The sequence below is a fragment of the Macaca fascicularis genome, chromosome 6, assembly GCF_037993035.2.
Source record: "Macaca fascicularis isolate 582-1 chromosome 6, T2T-MFA8v1.1".
NCBI lineage: Eukaryota > Metazoa > Chordata > Mammalia > Primates > Cercopithecidae > Macaca > Macaca fascicularis.
In genome coordinates this window covers 174,850,336-174,864,917 of record NC_088380.1, presented here as the reverse complement: position 1 = coordinate 174,864,917, position 14,582 = coordinate 174,850,336, and the positions used below count along the sequence as shown (strand labels likewise).

General features: G+C 44.2%; 1 protein-coding gene across 15 annotated transcripts in view; it reads right to left on the bottom strand.

Moving 5' to 3' along the window:
* The window catches only part of TENM2 (teneurin transmembrane protein 2), a 1,286,794-nt gene that overhangs the window by 140,679 nt on the left and 1,131,533 nt on the right, over positions 1–14,582 (bottom strand). For all 15 annotated transcript variants that reach the window (XM_045395034.3, XM_045395036.3, XM_005558468.5 and 12 more), the window contains one exon: positions 111–305. In XM_045395034.3, the coding sequence (XP_045250969.1) occupies positions 111–305 (195 nt within the window). The remainder of the gene's footprint in view (positions 1–110; positions 306–14,582) is intronic.

Genomic DNA, 14,582 nt, shown 5'->3' with positions numbered 1-14,582 from the left:
TGAAACTTCTCTCGCAAAACACGCAGCCCGAGACTGGGCTCATTAGCAAAGGTCGGGCCCTGCAAACACCTCCCTCTACTGCTGCCTAGCTCAGAGACTGGAGGGCTTACCTTCCTCACAGTGCTCGCCTTTGTAGCCAGCAGAGCAGACACAGTTCCCATCAATGCAGGAGCCGTGGCCCCCGCAGGAAGGATCGATGCACTGATTCATGGGCACGTCGCACTCTGCGCCTTTCCAGCCACTGTAACACTGGCACGTCCCTTTAGAATATTGTCCATTCCCACTGCACAGGACAGGGCAGGCAGCTGCACAAACCAAAGACAGAGCACCAGGTCACGAAGGGTCAGCATCTGAGGGGCGGTGGCAGTCTAAGGAGGTAGAGCTGTCTGGCCTTGGGGCTTGGCTTACAGTGTTCTAGGTTGGGGATTCTGGCTGTGGAAGTGCAGAACCATTGCCAGATAAACAACATAAGTGCTACTGATAACAGCGGCTACCACCAGTTAAATGCTTGTTATGTGCTGGGCACGGTATAGAAAGAAGGCTTTATGTGCAATTCATGATTTCATCATCATAATCACCCTATGAGGGGAGGCTACAATCGTGGTTCCCATTTTTGCAGGTGAGGTTCAGACGGGGGAAGTGACATGTGCAGTCACACAGCTCACAAGCAGGGGAGCCCGGCGGGGAACCAGGTTGGCCCAACTTTGAAGTGGTGTCCTTCACTAAGTGACACTGAAGTACTTATTGTTGTTCTGTTGTTGGTATTGGAGGTTAGAATCCATTTTGCTGATTATTTCACCCTCAGATCAGTCGACTCTTATTCCTAATAAGGTTATGCCTATTAAAAAGGAAGGGGGGATGAGACACAGCTGAGCCACTAAAAGTCTCACTGCCTCAGTTTTCTTATCTATACCATGAAGAAATGAAGTAGTTCCCCCTTTATCCGCAGTTTCACTTTCAGTTTCAGTTACCTGTGGTCAACTGCTGTCTGAAAATAGGTGAATACGGTACAGTAAGGAATTCAGAGAGACAGAAATTGTATTCACATAATTTATGTTACAGCTACTGCTTTAATTGTTCTATTTTATTATTATTGTTAATCTCTTACTGTGCCTAACTTATAAATTAAACTTTATCCTAGAAATGTGCATGTAGGGAAAACATGATATGTGTAGGGAAAACATGGTATGTGTAGGGTTTGTACCATTCGTGGTTTCAGGTACACACAGGGGGTCTTGGAATGTATGCCCTGAGGATAAGGACAGACTACTGTCATTGTGCCTCCTTCAAAGTGTAATATGTATAATAAAGTATAATGATTAAATATGCTTGACTTATTAAAAAAAAAGAAAAGGGGGCAGGTAGGCTGAAGACATGAAATTTCTAGCAGTTCACCCTTCAGCTGTACCTTCTTCCATCTGTTGGTGGGAAGAAGGTTGGAAAATCAGTGGGGATTGTCTGGGAGGAGACTACCTACAGCTTTAATCAGTTTGGCCTCAAAGGTGCCAATTCCCGCCTTTCAGAGTTCATCAAGAATGGGATTTCAGTGGTCATTCTCCTTCAGGTCTTGGACTTCTCACTTCCACATCAGTTTGTAAAGAGCCTAACTTTCTAGTCTGCCTTCAAATTTGGGCCTAAAATCCTCCGGCTATGGAAGTGGCATTTGGAGGCCTTCAGAAACGATGGACACAGGTGTTTCAATGACTCCTGGTGTTATCCATGGTTTGGAATGCACAGGTCACAAGAATTCTGCATGTGTGTGTATACACATCTACAACCTGGGTGAGCTCCCTGTGCCATGCAGCGATGGCATACCTAATCATGTCACTTCCTAGTTACCTGCCCCACCCAGCCTCATGAATCCCCTTTTGTTGTCATGTTTCTATGTAGTTTTTATGGTAATTAACTTTCCTCTGTGCATGTCTAATTTCCCAAAGATATAGTCAGCTATTCAAGACAGGGACTATGTTTATCATTGTTGATTTCCTTCTGTTGCTACATTCATCAATGGTGGCTTGATTAGGTAAACATTTCTCCTGTGTTTCTGATATTCAAAGATTTCCCAGTGGTAGGGGGTTGTGGGCAAGCACTAAATGGCCATTTATGAAAGACGTGGGAAGAACAGTCCCTGGAGTGAATCTCATGCTGTAAACACAATGTCTTTTTTCTGGGGAAGTGCATGTTTGACCTTAATTGCAAACTGATTTGAAATAGAACTATCTCATAGTTGACATACAATGAAGGGGATATTTCCCCTCAAAATGCTTTATAATAGGACAGTTGCCAAAACTATTGGGGGCGCTATTTTCTGTAGAAATTTTATCCTTATGAATGTACCAGAGAAGAAGAATGAGTTCAAAAGTGAGAACTTCAAAGCCGCACATTGAATTTAGATGAACTGTCTAAATGTAGGGATCATACTCTCTATCTCCAGGATGCTTAAACAGAGGAGTTTGTACAGAGTTGCTACAGAGGCTGATTGTCTAAGAGAGGGTAGTAAAAGAGCTTTGAACCCAGGGTGCTCAAGATTTAAATTAGGGAATATGCAAATATGAAGTAGCATGAGAAACTCTGGACTTTCTTAAAGTTTTGAGAGGGATTTAAGACAGTAAGTTTGTTCCATGCCAGTTCCTCCTGAGACTCATGCTAAGCTCTAGGTCAGGGATGGCAAGTGTGTGCGTATGAACTACAGTACTACCTTTCCACACCACTGCAGACATCACTAATTGATCACGGCATCTCGTTCCCCTGAGCCTAGACAGAGCCTCAAAACTGTCAATGCAGTGCCCAGGCTGAGACCGGCAAGCAGGCAGAGTTGGTATTCAAGAGAAAACCTACTTGTCATTTCTGATCTAGGTAACAGTGAAGGTATTTCCTGGTGGGAAGACTAGAATCAACATCACTTCTCAGCCCCCTTCCAGCCCTGCACTGAAATAAAAAAACAGTGAGAAGTATGGTTGCACAATGTGTACTTGGATGAGCTTCCAAGGGCTGTTTCTGACTCTCTGACCTAAGGGTTATATATTGGATGGGCTGTCATGGATGGCAGAGAGAGTTACATCAAATCACCAACACTAGTCTCTGATTACATCCTCCTTCCTCCCAAAAGGTGGAGGAGGGTGGAAAGTAAGGTGCAAAAGTTTTGTCTTTTTTAATTGATAAAAAATATAGATAAAATTATTTTCTTTTTTCCTTCCTTCCTTCCTTCCTTCCTTCCTTCCTTCCTTCCTTCCTTCCTTCCTTCCTTCCTTCCTTCCTTCCTTTTTGAGACAGAGTCTTGCTCTGTCACCCAGGCTGGAGTGCAGTGGCATGATCTCAGCTTACTGCAATCTCTGCCTCCCTAGGTTCAAGTGATTCTCCTGTCTCAGCCTCCTGAGTAGCTGAGACTACAGGTGCCTGCCACCATGCCCAGCTAATTTTTGTATTTTTAGTAGAGACGGGGTTTCACCATGTTGGCCAGGCTGGTCTCGAACTCCTGACCTCAGGTGATCCACCCGCCGTGGCCTCCCAAAGTGCTGGGATTACAGGTGTGAGCCATTGTGCCTGGCTGAATTATTTTCTTTATTCATAGTGACACTGTTCCTCTTCTGCATAAACTTCAAATAGAAAAAAAATAGGATTGTCTAGAAGGTAAGAATGGGTTTTATTTAAAACCAGGTGCTTGGGAAATCAAATTTAAAATTTGACCTACTTAAATTACTCAGTGAAAAAAATAAAAAATAGGTCAGAGAGTTTTCCACCTTCCAAACGCAGCCTTCCTTCAGGGTTTGCTGCATGCTCACTGGGAGTGTGGTCAAAAATGCAAAACACTGTGATGTTCACTGGAAAGCAGGACACTCGATGGGCTTCGTTTATGCCATACAAAGAAGTGGAAGGCGGCACATCAGGAAGCGAGACTTTCTAGTAATCCAGTTGCCATGGGGCAGAGTGCAGAAACACCAGATGAGCTCCCTCCGGTGGCGGCTGGGGTGTCCTGCATGGAGAGCACCTTCCCTCTGGGGCAACTGATTGATTCTCAGACATAACTCAACCCAGGGCATCCCAGTATCTGAGGCTCAGGCTGATCTTTATTCAAGAGGCTGGATGTGAAATGGGGAAGCTCTTGTACTAATAAGTCTTATATTTTTACTATCACACAAGCTGCATTATTTTTTATGACAGGTTATAGAAAAATGACACTGACTGCCTACTCTGTGCCAAGAAGTATTATGGAGCAGAAGTGGTAATAGCAAGGGTTTTGGTGCCAGAAAGACCTGAGTTCAAAACCAAGCCTGTATCTTACCAGCTGTGGATTTTGGCAAGATTACTGCACCTCTCAAAGACCCAATTTCCTCTTCAAAAAATTGTCTTTCAGCATTGATGGAAGGATTAAGTGAGATAACATGTATGGCTCACAGGAGGGGCTGACACTTGGTAGGCAAATGAACAGATGCTCCCTTATAAAATTTCCATCTCAATCTCCAATCTGACTTCAAGGGCTAATAAAATAAAGAAATGCCATAGGTCTTAAACAAGCACACACAAACACTAGCAACCACCAGACGTATGTCAAATTATACTAATGGAAAGATTTCATTCTTTCTTCTTCCAGTCTTTTCTGGTGTGGGAGGGAGTTGGTTGTGATTGGTCAGGTACGAAAGTGGAGCGTTTTGTGTCTCCGCATGTCTCTCTTCTTCCTAAGGCTTACGGGAGCAGAACATTGTGCATTCAAGCTTCTATGTAAAATTAATTAAAATGTTTGTACAAATTGACTATTCCTGTTTTACTAAATCTAGTAAATGGAAGCTCTAAGACTCCCACAGAAGAAAAATAAATTACCACTACCACTAACAACTGACAGGTTAACAGGCTGATGACAAAAAAATGACAGAATTTAGATTCACCTAAACGGTATAAAGCTCATTTTAATGATCCAGCTGAAGCTCCCCCGCCCCCCCAGCCTCCACGAAGTTCTCTGTAAGGGATGAGATGAATGATCAGTGTTATATACTCGGTGGGAAGTAACAGGAGAAGCCACCTGTCCACTTGGAGCTTGCAGTAGAGAGAATACATGGAGAAAAGTTAAGGATATTGGAGAAGCTCAGTAATAAAAGCAGAGCGAAAATGACTGCATCTTGACAAATAATTTGTGGGCTGGACTAGATGTGTAGAGGGAATTTCAAATAATGTATTTAAAAATTATTTGAAGTCTGTTTTATACTTATTTCATTTTATTATTATTATTATTATTTTTATTTATTGGAGACAGGGTCTTGCTCTGTCACCCAGGCTGGAGTGCAGTGGCAGGATCACCATTCACTGCAGACTCTACCTCCCTGACTCAAGCAATTCTCCCGCCTCAGCCTCCAGAGCATCTGGGACCACAGGTGTGCACCACCATGCCTGGCTAATTAAAATAAAATTCTGTAGAGATGGGATCTCTTTATGTTGCCCTGTCTGAACTCGAATTCCTCAACTCAGGTGATCCTCCTGCCTCAGCCTCCCAAAGTGCTAGGATTATAGGCATGAGCCGCTACACCCAGCTGAAGTCTGTTTCAAAATTTCTTTGGAAAAGAGAGGTGAGAATGCTTAAAGCTAGTACTCTAAGCGAATTGTCAAAATAGCACTAATAGTTGGTTGCCTTATATCCCAATTAGTCAGCAACAGTGATGAATAACTCACATGGGTTAGTAGCTTGGTTAGGTGGTAGAGGATAAGTGATGGAGAAAAGAAGATGCATTGTTCCTCCTGAAGCAATTGAGGATGTAATATTTGGGTCACGGAGGCCAGGTAAACAAGGATCGGTGACTCCCCAAACCAAAACTCCAAAGGCCACCCCATTGGCTTTTGAGGTTGTGGACTTAACTTGGTGCTGAGCAAAACAGTGTCAGAAAGGTGAGTTTCCCTTCTAGCAAGATCCCTGCAACTGGCAATCCATCTGGTAGAAAATTAAGTAATAAAATTTGACCCCCACTGCACACTGTATTCAAAAATAAATTCCATACTATGCAGCCATAAAAAGGAATGGGGTCATGTCCTTTGCAGAGACATGGATAGAGCTGGAGGCCATTATCCTTAGCAAACTAATGAACAGAAAACCAAATATTGTATATTCTCATAAGCGGGAGCTAAATGATGAGAACACATGGACACATACAGGGAAAAAACACATACTGGGACCTTCTGGAGGGTAGAGGGTGGGAGGAGAGAGAGGATCAGGAAAAATAACTAATGGGTACTAGGCTTAATACCTGAGTGATAGAATAATCTGTACAACCCCCCATGACACAAGTTTACCTATGTAACAAACCCACACTTGCACCCCTGAACTTGAAGTAAAAGTTAAAAAAAATTCCATACAGATTAATGACCTAAGTAGAAAAACAAAAACTACAAACGTATTAGAAAAAATACTGGAGACTAATTTTATTTTCCTGGGAGGGAGATATGTAAGACATAAATTCTAGAAACCATGAAGGAACAGAAGATCAGATTTGATTATGGAGAATTAATATCTTCTCTGTGACAAAGGATACCCTAAGCAAAATTAGGGGACAAGCAACTCTGAGAAGAAATATTTTTTTCTCATGTTTTACAGCATAACGTTTGATATCTGAAATACGCAAAGAACTCTTGCAAATTAATAAAAAGATGAATGAAAACCTAGGCAAAGCACATATCAGAAATAAGATAAGTTGCCAATAAAGGTAAGACAAGATACTCAGCTTCATTCAAAATTAAGTAAGTACAGATAAAAATGATGAGAAATATTTTTGGCTTATCTGACTGGGGAAAAAAATAAGGCTGCTTACACCCAATGCTGCCATGGCTGAGGGGATGGGCTCTCTCCATCCCAGTGGATGGGTGCAAATCAAATCTAGTTTTCAGGGAGATGATTTGTCACTCTGTGGACAGCTCCCTGGCTCACCATGCCCAAGCAGGAAGTCTGTTGACTTCGGCATCTCAGTTTTCCTGACCTATTAAATGGGCAGAGCTATAAAGGTCTGTATATGTAGGGAAGGAGAGAGAGAGACGAAGTTGGAAAGAGAGCTGGCAGTGATTATGAAATACAAATGCAAAGATCACCAGCCATCCTAAGTGTGATGCTCACCTCTGACCTGAACAGCCCTCTCCCCCACCCCCGCCACCTTCCTGCCCAGAGTACTCAGACACTTTAGTTGGTTTCAGTGGGGGCAAGAGTTGGCAGGACCCCCGTGAAGAGAGGAAACCAGATGGTGCATTGTGACAGATGGGGTCAGAGTCCCTGGCTCAGAGGGCCAAAGTTCAGCTACACCAACTTCCTCATTCCCATTCTGTCAAATGGCACATTAATAAGCAAGAAAGTGATTCAGGGAAGAATTTCCAGAAGGACAAAAAACTCATCAGGTGTGTCAAATCTCTGACATTCAGGAGCCATGTGGGGAAAGAAGCACACGCTGACTTAAGCACGAAAGTATAGATGCTTTAATTAATCCGGGGTGAATTTAATTGCTTTAGTTAAGTGGAAATCGGGTTAAAAATGATGCAGAGCATGCTGGGGTGTGTTAAAAACATGACATATGAGTTGGATGAATCGATAAATTAAAAGTGCACAGATGTTTTAATTAAACCCAGGGAAGTTAACGAAGATCGCAAGAGACTTTTAAGCCTATGATTAATTCAATTCATTTAAAATACCTGTAGAGATATGGGGATGCCTCCATTTTGAGAGTTATAAAAGTTCTCAATCGATAAGTACTTAAGCTGTTCTTTAAAAAAGTTTCCGTTGTTGTGCGTATGTGTGTGTGTAAGACTGAACGGCATTAATTACATAATGAATATTTAGATTCTTCGGAGTACACAGTAAGCTTTTCTGCATCTCAAGTCCAGACGGAAGTAGGTTTACGCTTCTGTTGTATTTGGAGCATCAAGATGAATTTGCAAGTTGTTGGCGTCCTATTACCTGCAAACATGGAAGCTTCTTGAAGGCATGAGGGGTCTGTTTCATCCAATACTGCCTCTCAGCAGGCAGAACGGTTCTGGGCGTGGTGTAGGCTTATGAGTTAGACAGCCTGAATTTCCTTTCCTCTTTCCCTTGTTTTTGCCAGCTGTGTGACTATGGATACTTTGCTCTCAGCCTTGATTGCTTTATCTTTGACGTAGGATAAGAATTCTGCAGGACTTACCCCATAGTGTTTCCAAGGGGAGGAAATGAGATAATGATGTGAAGTGCTGTGCACAGAGCCTGGCACACAGACAGCACTAGATAGGATTTTATTATCACTATTCTCATTGGGAGAAAACTGTTCCAACTGGTCACTTTATAAAGAGACAAGATAGGGTAAAACGTCCTTTCCCTGTCCCCCATCCCAGCTGACCTCTTTCTAAAGACTGGTTTATTTCCCAGCACAAAAGATTTTCCCATAAACCACAGGATTTGCCCAGCTCTGTGTGCATCACGTCTCCCTAGGGTTAGGTATTCTGACTTCCAGGGCTGCTCTGCTACTCATCTAGTAGTTTAAAAAGGAAAACAAAAGAAGGGTTTTTAGTCTCAGAAGCAATTTAACTTCGGGGAGGGCTGACGGACTGAAGCCCCGCGAAGTGATTTCTGTTTGGTAATGCAACAGCCACGAGAAACATCACGGGCAACCGTGTTTTGGAGCTTGCAGGCATGGACTCGCACGTGGCCACCAAATAATGTTCACTGTAAGTTCCAAACTGGGGAGGAAAGGGCTCCTCCGTGCCTGCTTGGCAAGCCAGGGGGATGAGAGGTCAAAAGTGATGTGACTGCCTCGATCTCTGTTCTCTTTGGGCAGTCTGAGCAGGGTTCAAGGGCCATTTATCTAGACTCAAACTTGAATGTGCATGGGAGTCATCTGGGGACCCTGTTAGAATGCAGCTTCTGACTCAGAATGTCTGGCATGAGGCCTGAGCATTTGGATATTTAACAAAATCCTGATGCTAGTACCCCAGACCTTCTGGATCAGAAATTCCAGGTGGAGCCCAGCAATCTGTGTGTTAACAGATGATTCCAACAAGGGCTCCAGTGTGGGTATCACTAATCCAGTGGGTAAGAGCATAGTTCAGAAACCATACCTGGGCAAGGGTCTTGAATCTCTCTGAGATTCAATTTCTTTAGCTGTGAAACAGAGATGATCATGACGTATGATATAAGGATGAAATGAGAGAATTCACTTAAAACCCTTTGCACAGCACCTGGCATGTAGTTGATCTTCAATAGGTGGTGGCGATTCTTCTTATGCTATTTTATCAAAGGTGACTTTGCCAAGGGTGTCTGCTCAGTCGCTTTCTGCAAAGCATATACCCAAGTGCACCTGCTTCAAGCTCCTGCTCCTGGGCCTTTGCTGCCAAAGAATCCCTGTACGTTTCTTCAGGTCAGGGGTGGGAGGAAAGAGAGGTGGGATTTGGCCATCCAGCTGTGGTGGGCTGAGGGACATTCTTTTGGGCAGCAGCTATGGCCCATGGCCTGTCTGCATTAATGAGGATGTCAGGGCAAGATGGGGTGGTAGAAGGAGATGGGTATGAATGATGGAAGGTTTGAAGGAGCTAGGATGCAGCCCTGGCTGTCTCAAGAAGGACAGCTGGGACCTGAGCCTCCTTCATGGAGAGAGAAGGAAGCTCTGAGGGAGGCATTCCTGGTGACGGGGAGGACCATCCACCCTCAGGGAGGGGACGAAGACCTTTGTCATTGTTCTCCACGGTGCAGAGGAAGATGTCTATTAATGGGAAACAGGGGAGCATATTGTGAGGCAGAGTCAGAGGGGGCTCAGAGAACCCCAGCTGCTGGCAGTACTTATTGTTGAGGACTTCAGGAGTGGTCACACTGCCCTGGATTCAGGGGGTCTTCCTGTCACGTCTCTCTTCTGGATGGCTATCAGGGCACAAGCTTCAGAACCAGGCAGACATGGCCCTGCTATGTAACTTTGGGGACATAGCTTACTTTCTCTAAGTCTTTGTTTCTTTCACTGTAAAACAGGAATAATAATAATGAATTATTTCAAAGGCTTGTGAACGTGGATACTGGCTAACATTTAATACATGCCAAGCATGGTTCTACAAAGTTTCCATGTATTTACTTTTTGGTCCTCACAGCAATGTAATAGGAAATATAGCTGTTGTCTCCATTTTACAGATGAGAAAACTGAGGCTCAGAGGGGTTAAGTAATTTTCTGAAATGGGTACGGTTAACTAGAGCAGCAAGAATTCAAACCGAGAAAATTCCAACTCTACAGCTTTCCTTCTTAATCACTTTGCTATTATGAGGCAATGCATGTACATTGTGGAATAAATGGCATTTCTTTTCTGTAAACTTTTTCTTTCCTTCTTTTTTCATTCCTCCTTCTTTCCTTCCTTTGCTCATGCCCTCCCTCCGTGCCTCAAAGGTGGCTGACTTATTGCTGCATGATTGATCCAACAAATTAGAACCTTGTTCTTTAGCACTTGCTTTGGTTCTTGTGACATTTTCCAGTCATATTTCATCTTTATAAGCCTTGCCTCCTCTATTCAAGTAACCAGACATTTAACAATCACATATTTTGTCCTGGGTACCAAACTAAATACAGGGAGGTACCAGGGGGACTGCTGGAAGCTTGTCATGAGCAGGAGAACCACCTGGAGAGGAGGTGGCCGGCATGTGGCAGGGGCCGCTGCTGCGATGTTGCCAAGCCCAGGTGACTGCACGGTCATATCTGAGGGTGCTTCAGGGAGGTGGCGACTGTGAGCATGGCCTTCCATGAGGAGCAGCAGCTTGATAGGAAAGGCTGGGATTGATGCGAACGTTCCAGCTGAGAAAACAGCCTGAGCAAAGAGGAAGAAGCAGGGCCTCACACTTTATGAGGGGTGACTATCGGGAACTTAGAGTGAGTGTTCAGGTTTCAGTGGGAGATGACAGTGCGAGAGTAGTTCAGATCATGGATGACCTTGGATATCATTCTAAGAAATGTGATTTTCATTTTCGGAATGTGGCCCCTGACCACCTGCGTCAGACTCCCCCAGGGGACTTGTTAAAAAGGGGCATTCCTGAGCTGTACACCAGTCCTACAAGTCAGATTGGCTGGCATGGGGGAGGAACCTGGAAATACACATTGACAACAATCTCTTCAGATCCATGTCTTTAAACCAAAGCTTTTATAACCACGTGAGAGGCGACTGGGAGCCACCGAAGGTGTTTGAGGAGAGTAGTGACATGCCCCTAAGAGCTTTGGGAGAACTCTGGAGGTGGGGAGGAGAAATACTATCATGGAGAGGCTGGTGGCCAAGTGAGCAGGGCAGTGGCTCCCACAACTTAATATTTATATAGAAAAATCCAGCTGTAAGGATAGAGAGGAAAAATGGAGCAGAGATTGTTGGAGGTCGATGGAACAGGAGTTGGCAGGTGATGGGAGGAGAGAGGGTAAGAACATCAGGCTCTGAGGTCAGAAGATTTCTCTCTCTCTCTATCTCTCTTTCTCTCACTCAGGCTGGAGTGCAGTGGCAAAATCTCTGCTCATTGCAACCTCCATCTCCCAGGTTCAAGCAATCCTCCAAACTCACCCTCCTGAGTAGCTGGGACTACAGGCTTCACTACCATGCCCAGCTAATTTTCATAGTTTTTGTAAAGATGCAATTGCACTACGTTGCCCAGGCTGGTCATGAACTGCTGGGCTCAAGCGATCTGCCTGCCTTGGCCTCTCAGAGTGCTGGGATTATAGGCGTGAGCCACTGTGTCTGGCCAGGAGCTTTTGTTTCAAACCCTGGCTCTGCCACTTTCTACCTAGGAAACTCTTGTTTCCTCTCCTGAAAAGTTTACTTGAGTTCAAACTCAGAATTCTAGTGTGTAACCATCCCACAAGCTGCCTGCAAAGACAAAATTCCTTTATGCCTCACCTCTGAGATCAGTCTCATGGCTAGTCTAGTGTTGAAAGTCCAGGCCAGACTGCCTGGTTTGAATCCCAACAATTCCACTTACTTGCTGAGTGATTTTGAGCAAGTTACTTAAACTCTGTGTGCCTCATGTTCCACATCTATAAAATGGGATGATAATCATCTATAAATTAGGGCTACTGATGATTAAATGATATAATTACGTAGTTGTTAAGCACAGTGGTTGGCATATATAGTAAGAACTCAATAAATGTCAGCTCTGATGATGATGATGATGATTTGTTTTTAGTGCTGGCGTGTAGCCATGAGGAATTGGGTGGTGGGTACTTTTGCCAGTTAACAGGAGAAGAATGGCAGGATTCCTGTTTTTTTCTTTCAAAGCTCCACAGAAGCTGGGTAGGAGCTGAAACCAACCCCTAGAGAGAAGACTTTATGTTCCTGTGGTTGTGGCATTTCTGGGCCTCCACTGACAGCTGTTTAGCAGCAGGAGTTGTCATTTCTAATAGCTATTAAATACGCATTACCTAACAACTACGGCTCTGGTGTGTTAAGTTTCTGCTGCAGGTTGAGGCCTCAAGCTCAGCCCAAATAATCCATCCGAGAAGCCAGTGTCAAAACAAAACAAAAAAAACCCAGACACCTCAGTTCTCTTCTGAAATGCAAGGCTGCTTTACAAACAATCCTAGGAAGCACCTGAAGTTAAAGCCTTCACATAAAAGCAAATACAAGGGAAAGGAATAATAATTAAAAAACCTCTAGCCCACAACAAATAGCATTACAGTAATAAGAAAACCGTGCAAGGGGAATAGTAATAACAAAAAAACTGTAGAATAAACAATAACTTGAATAATAAACACAATTATTGCTGGACAGGAGAGGTGCCTGATGGAAAATGGTACAAATTGCTGGGAAAGAAATGCCACTTTTCCTGAAGTTGTGGATCTGAACAGCTTGCCTATTAAGTTGCTCAATTAATGTAATTCTATACTATTCAGTCTTCTTGGTCGCATTTTCTCCATATTCCCTGATGCTAATGGGTTATGTTTGTTGATTCACACCACTGTTCTTTGGTTTATTTGTTTTTGCCTTTACTCCTATGCTACACTAGTTTGCCATGTAGCAATTGCACTGTGCAATATTACAAGAAGGACTGGGAAAATGTTATGGAGGTAATGTCTATTACGGTTTGCGATAGTATTTGTCTCTAGTTCCCAGTGATTTAAATGTGACCAAACCTTCTGTACTTTGTCACAAAAAGCGGGTTTTCCAGGTGACTATTTTGGTGAGTGTCAAAATAAGAATTTACAGTGTATTACTGTCGATTCACTTTGAATTAAAATATATATATTGCAGCAAAAAAAATTTTTTTTTAAAAACTTTGAAAACTTCAAATGTTCATGATGCCTTACAGGCATCCTTACGACCCAGTCTCTCACCGCCCAGGAGACCAGGAGCACCTGTGTGATAAGGCCGGCCTCTGCCCCAGGTTCCCCTTCCGGCCTTCCCTGACTGTGATCTAGTGACATTCAAATGCACCAGTAAAATACCCTATGCCTTTGGCTCCACCCTGACTCGGCAATAAAGGCACTTGGCCACCAGCCCTGACTTTCTCTCAGCTCCCACCTGCCGGGCTGAACCCGATCCCTTGAAGCTGGTCCTACACAGCCCTCTGCATGTGTGCTGTGGCTCCCTCTCTAGAATCTATGAGTATAATAAGTCCCCGAATTTCATATGTCTCTCCCAGCGTGAGTTCCACAGTTGGAGTGATCCTTAAAGACCCCACCAGGGGAACTTACTCCCCCATTTATAACACGCACATTTTATTGCTTTATAAACTTCCTTATTTTCTCCTTTGGAATGTCTATAGCGTTCAAAGTCCGCATCACAGCATTTTGAGCTCCCATTTACGTTACCCCATTGCTTTTAATATGAATTGATCAGACCAGAAGCTCTCGGAAGGCAGAGCCTGTGGTTCCCTCACTCCTCCCTCTAGTCTGGCTCTTAGCGCAGTACCTGTCTCACAGTGGGCACATCACAAGTATTCACTGAATGCATGAGTAAGTTCAGTCCCCTAGACTGACTCAGGACAATGTGTTAGATCCATTCCATGTTATTTCCATGAGCGGGTCAGTTTCATTTTGCCTTCGGAGCCTCTCAGGGCCCCCGAGATGGTGGGGGCTGTGGAATGAACACTCTTGCAAACGCATGCCGACTGATTCCTCCATTCACTGCAAGGATGTCTTCAGATGCCTGATGCAGACTGGCAGGTTTATAAGAAGACAAGGAGCTGCCATTTGCACTGCACATCTGAGGGCACAGGAGGCTCAGTGTGAGGTCAAGAGAGTAAATCCGCATTTCTGTCACTTGGACACATACTCAGTCGCTTGGATGTGATGGGAGTCTCTCTTGCTAACATGGCAAGTTCTCCCCTTGGCAGGAGGGCCCGAGTCTGCCGGCTGCCTGCAGTCACAGAAACTGGCAGAGCTCAAGGCATCCTGGGCACAGCTGTCAGTGAAGGAACAAAGGTCAATGCGAATTTGTGATACGGGAGGACCTTATGTTTGGGGCCTCTTAAGAGTTTTCATCAAGAAAGAAGGACAGGCCTGGCTTGGTGGCTCACACCTGTAATCCCAGCACTTTGGGAGGCCGAGGCAGGTGGATCACCTGAGATCAGGAGTTTGAGACCAGCCTGGCTGACATGGTGAAACCCCATCTCTATGAAAAATCCAAAATTAGCTGGG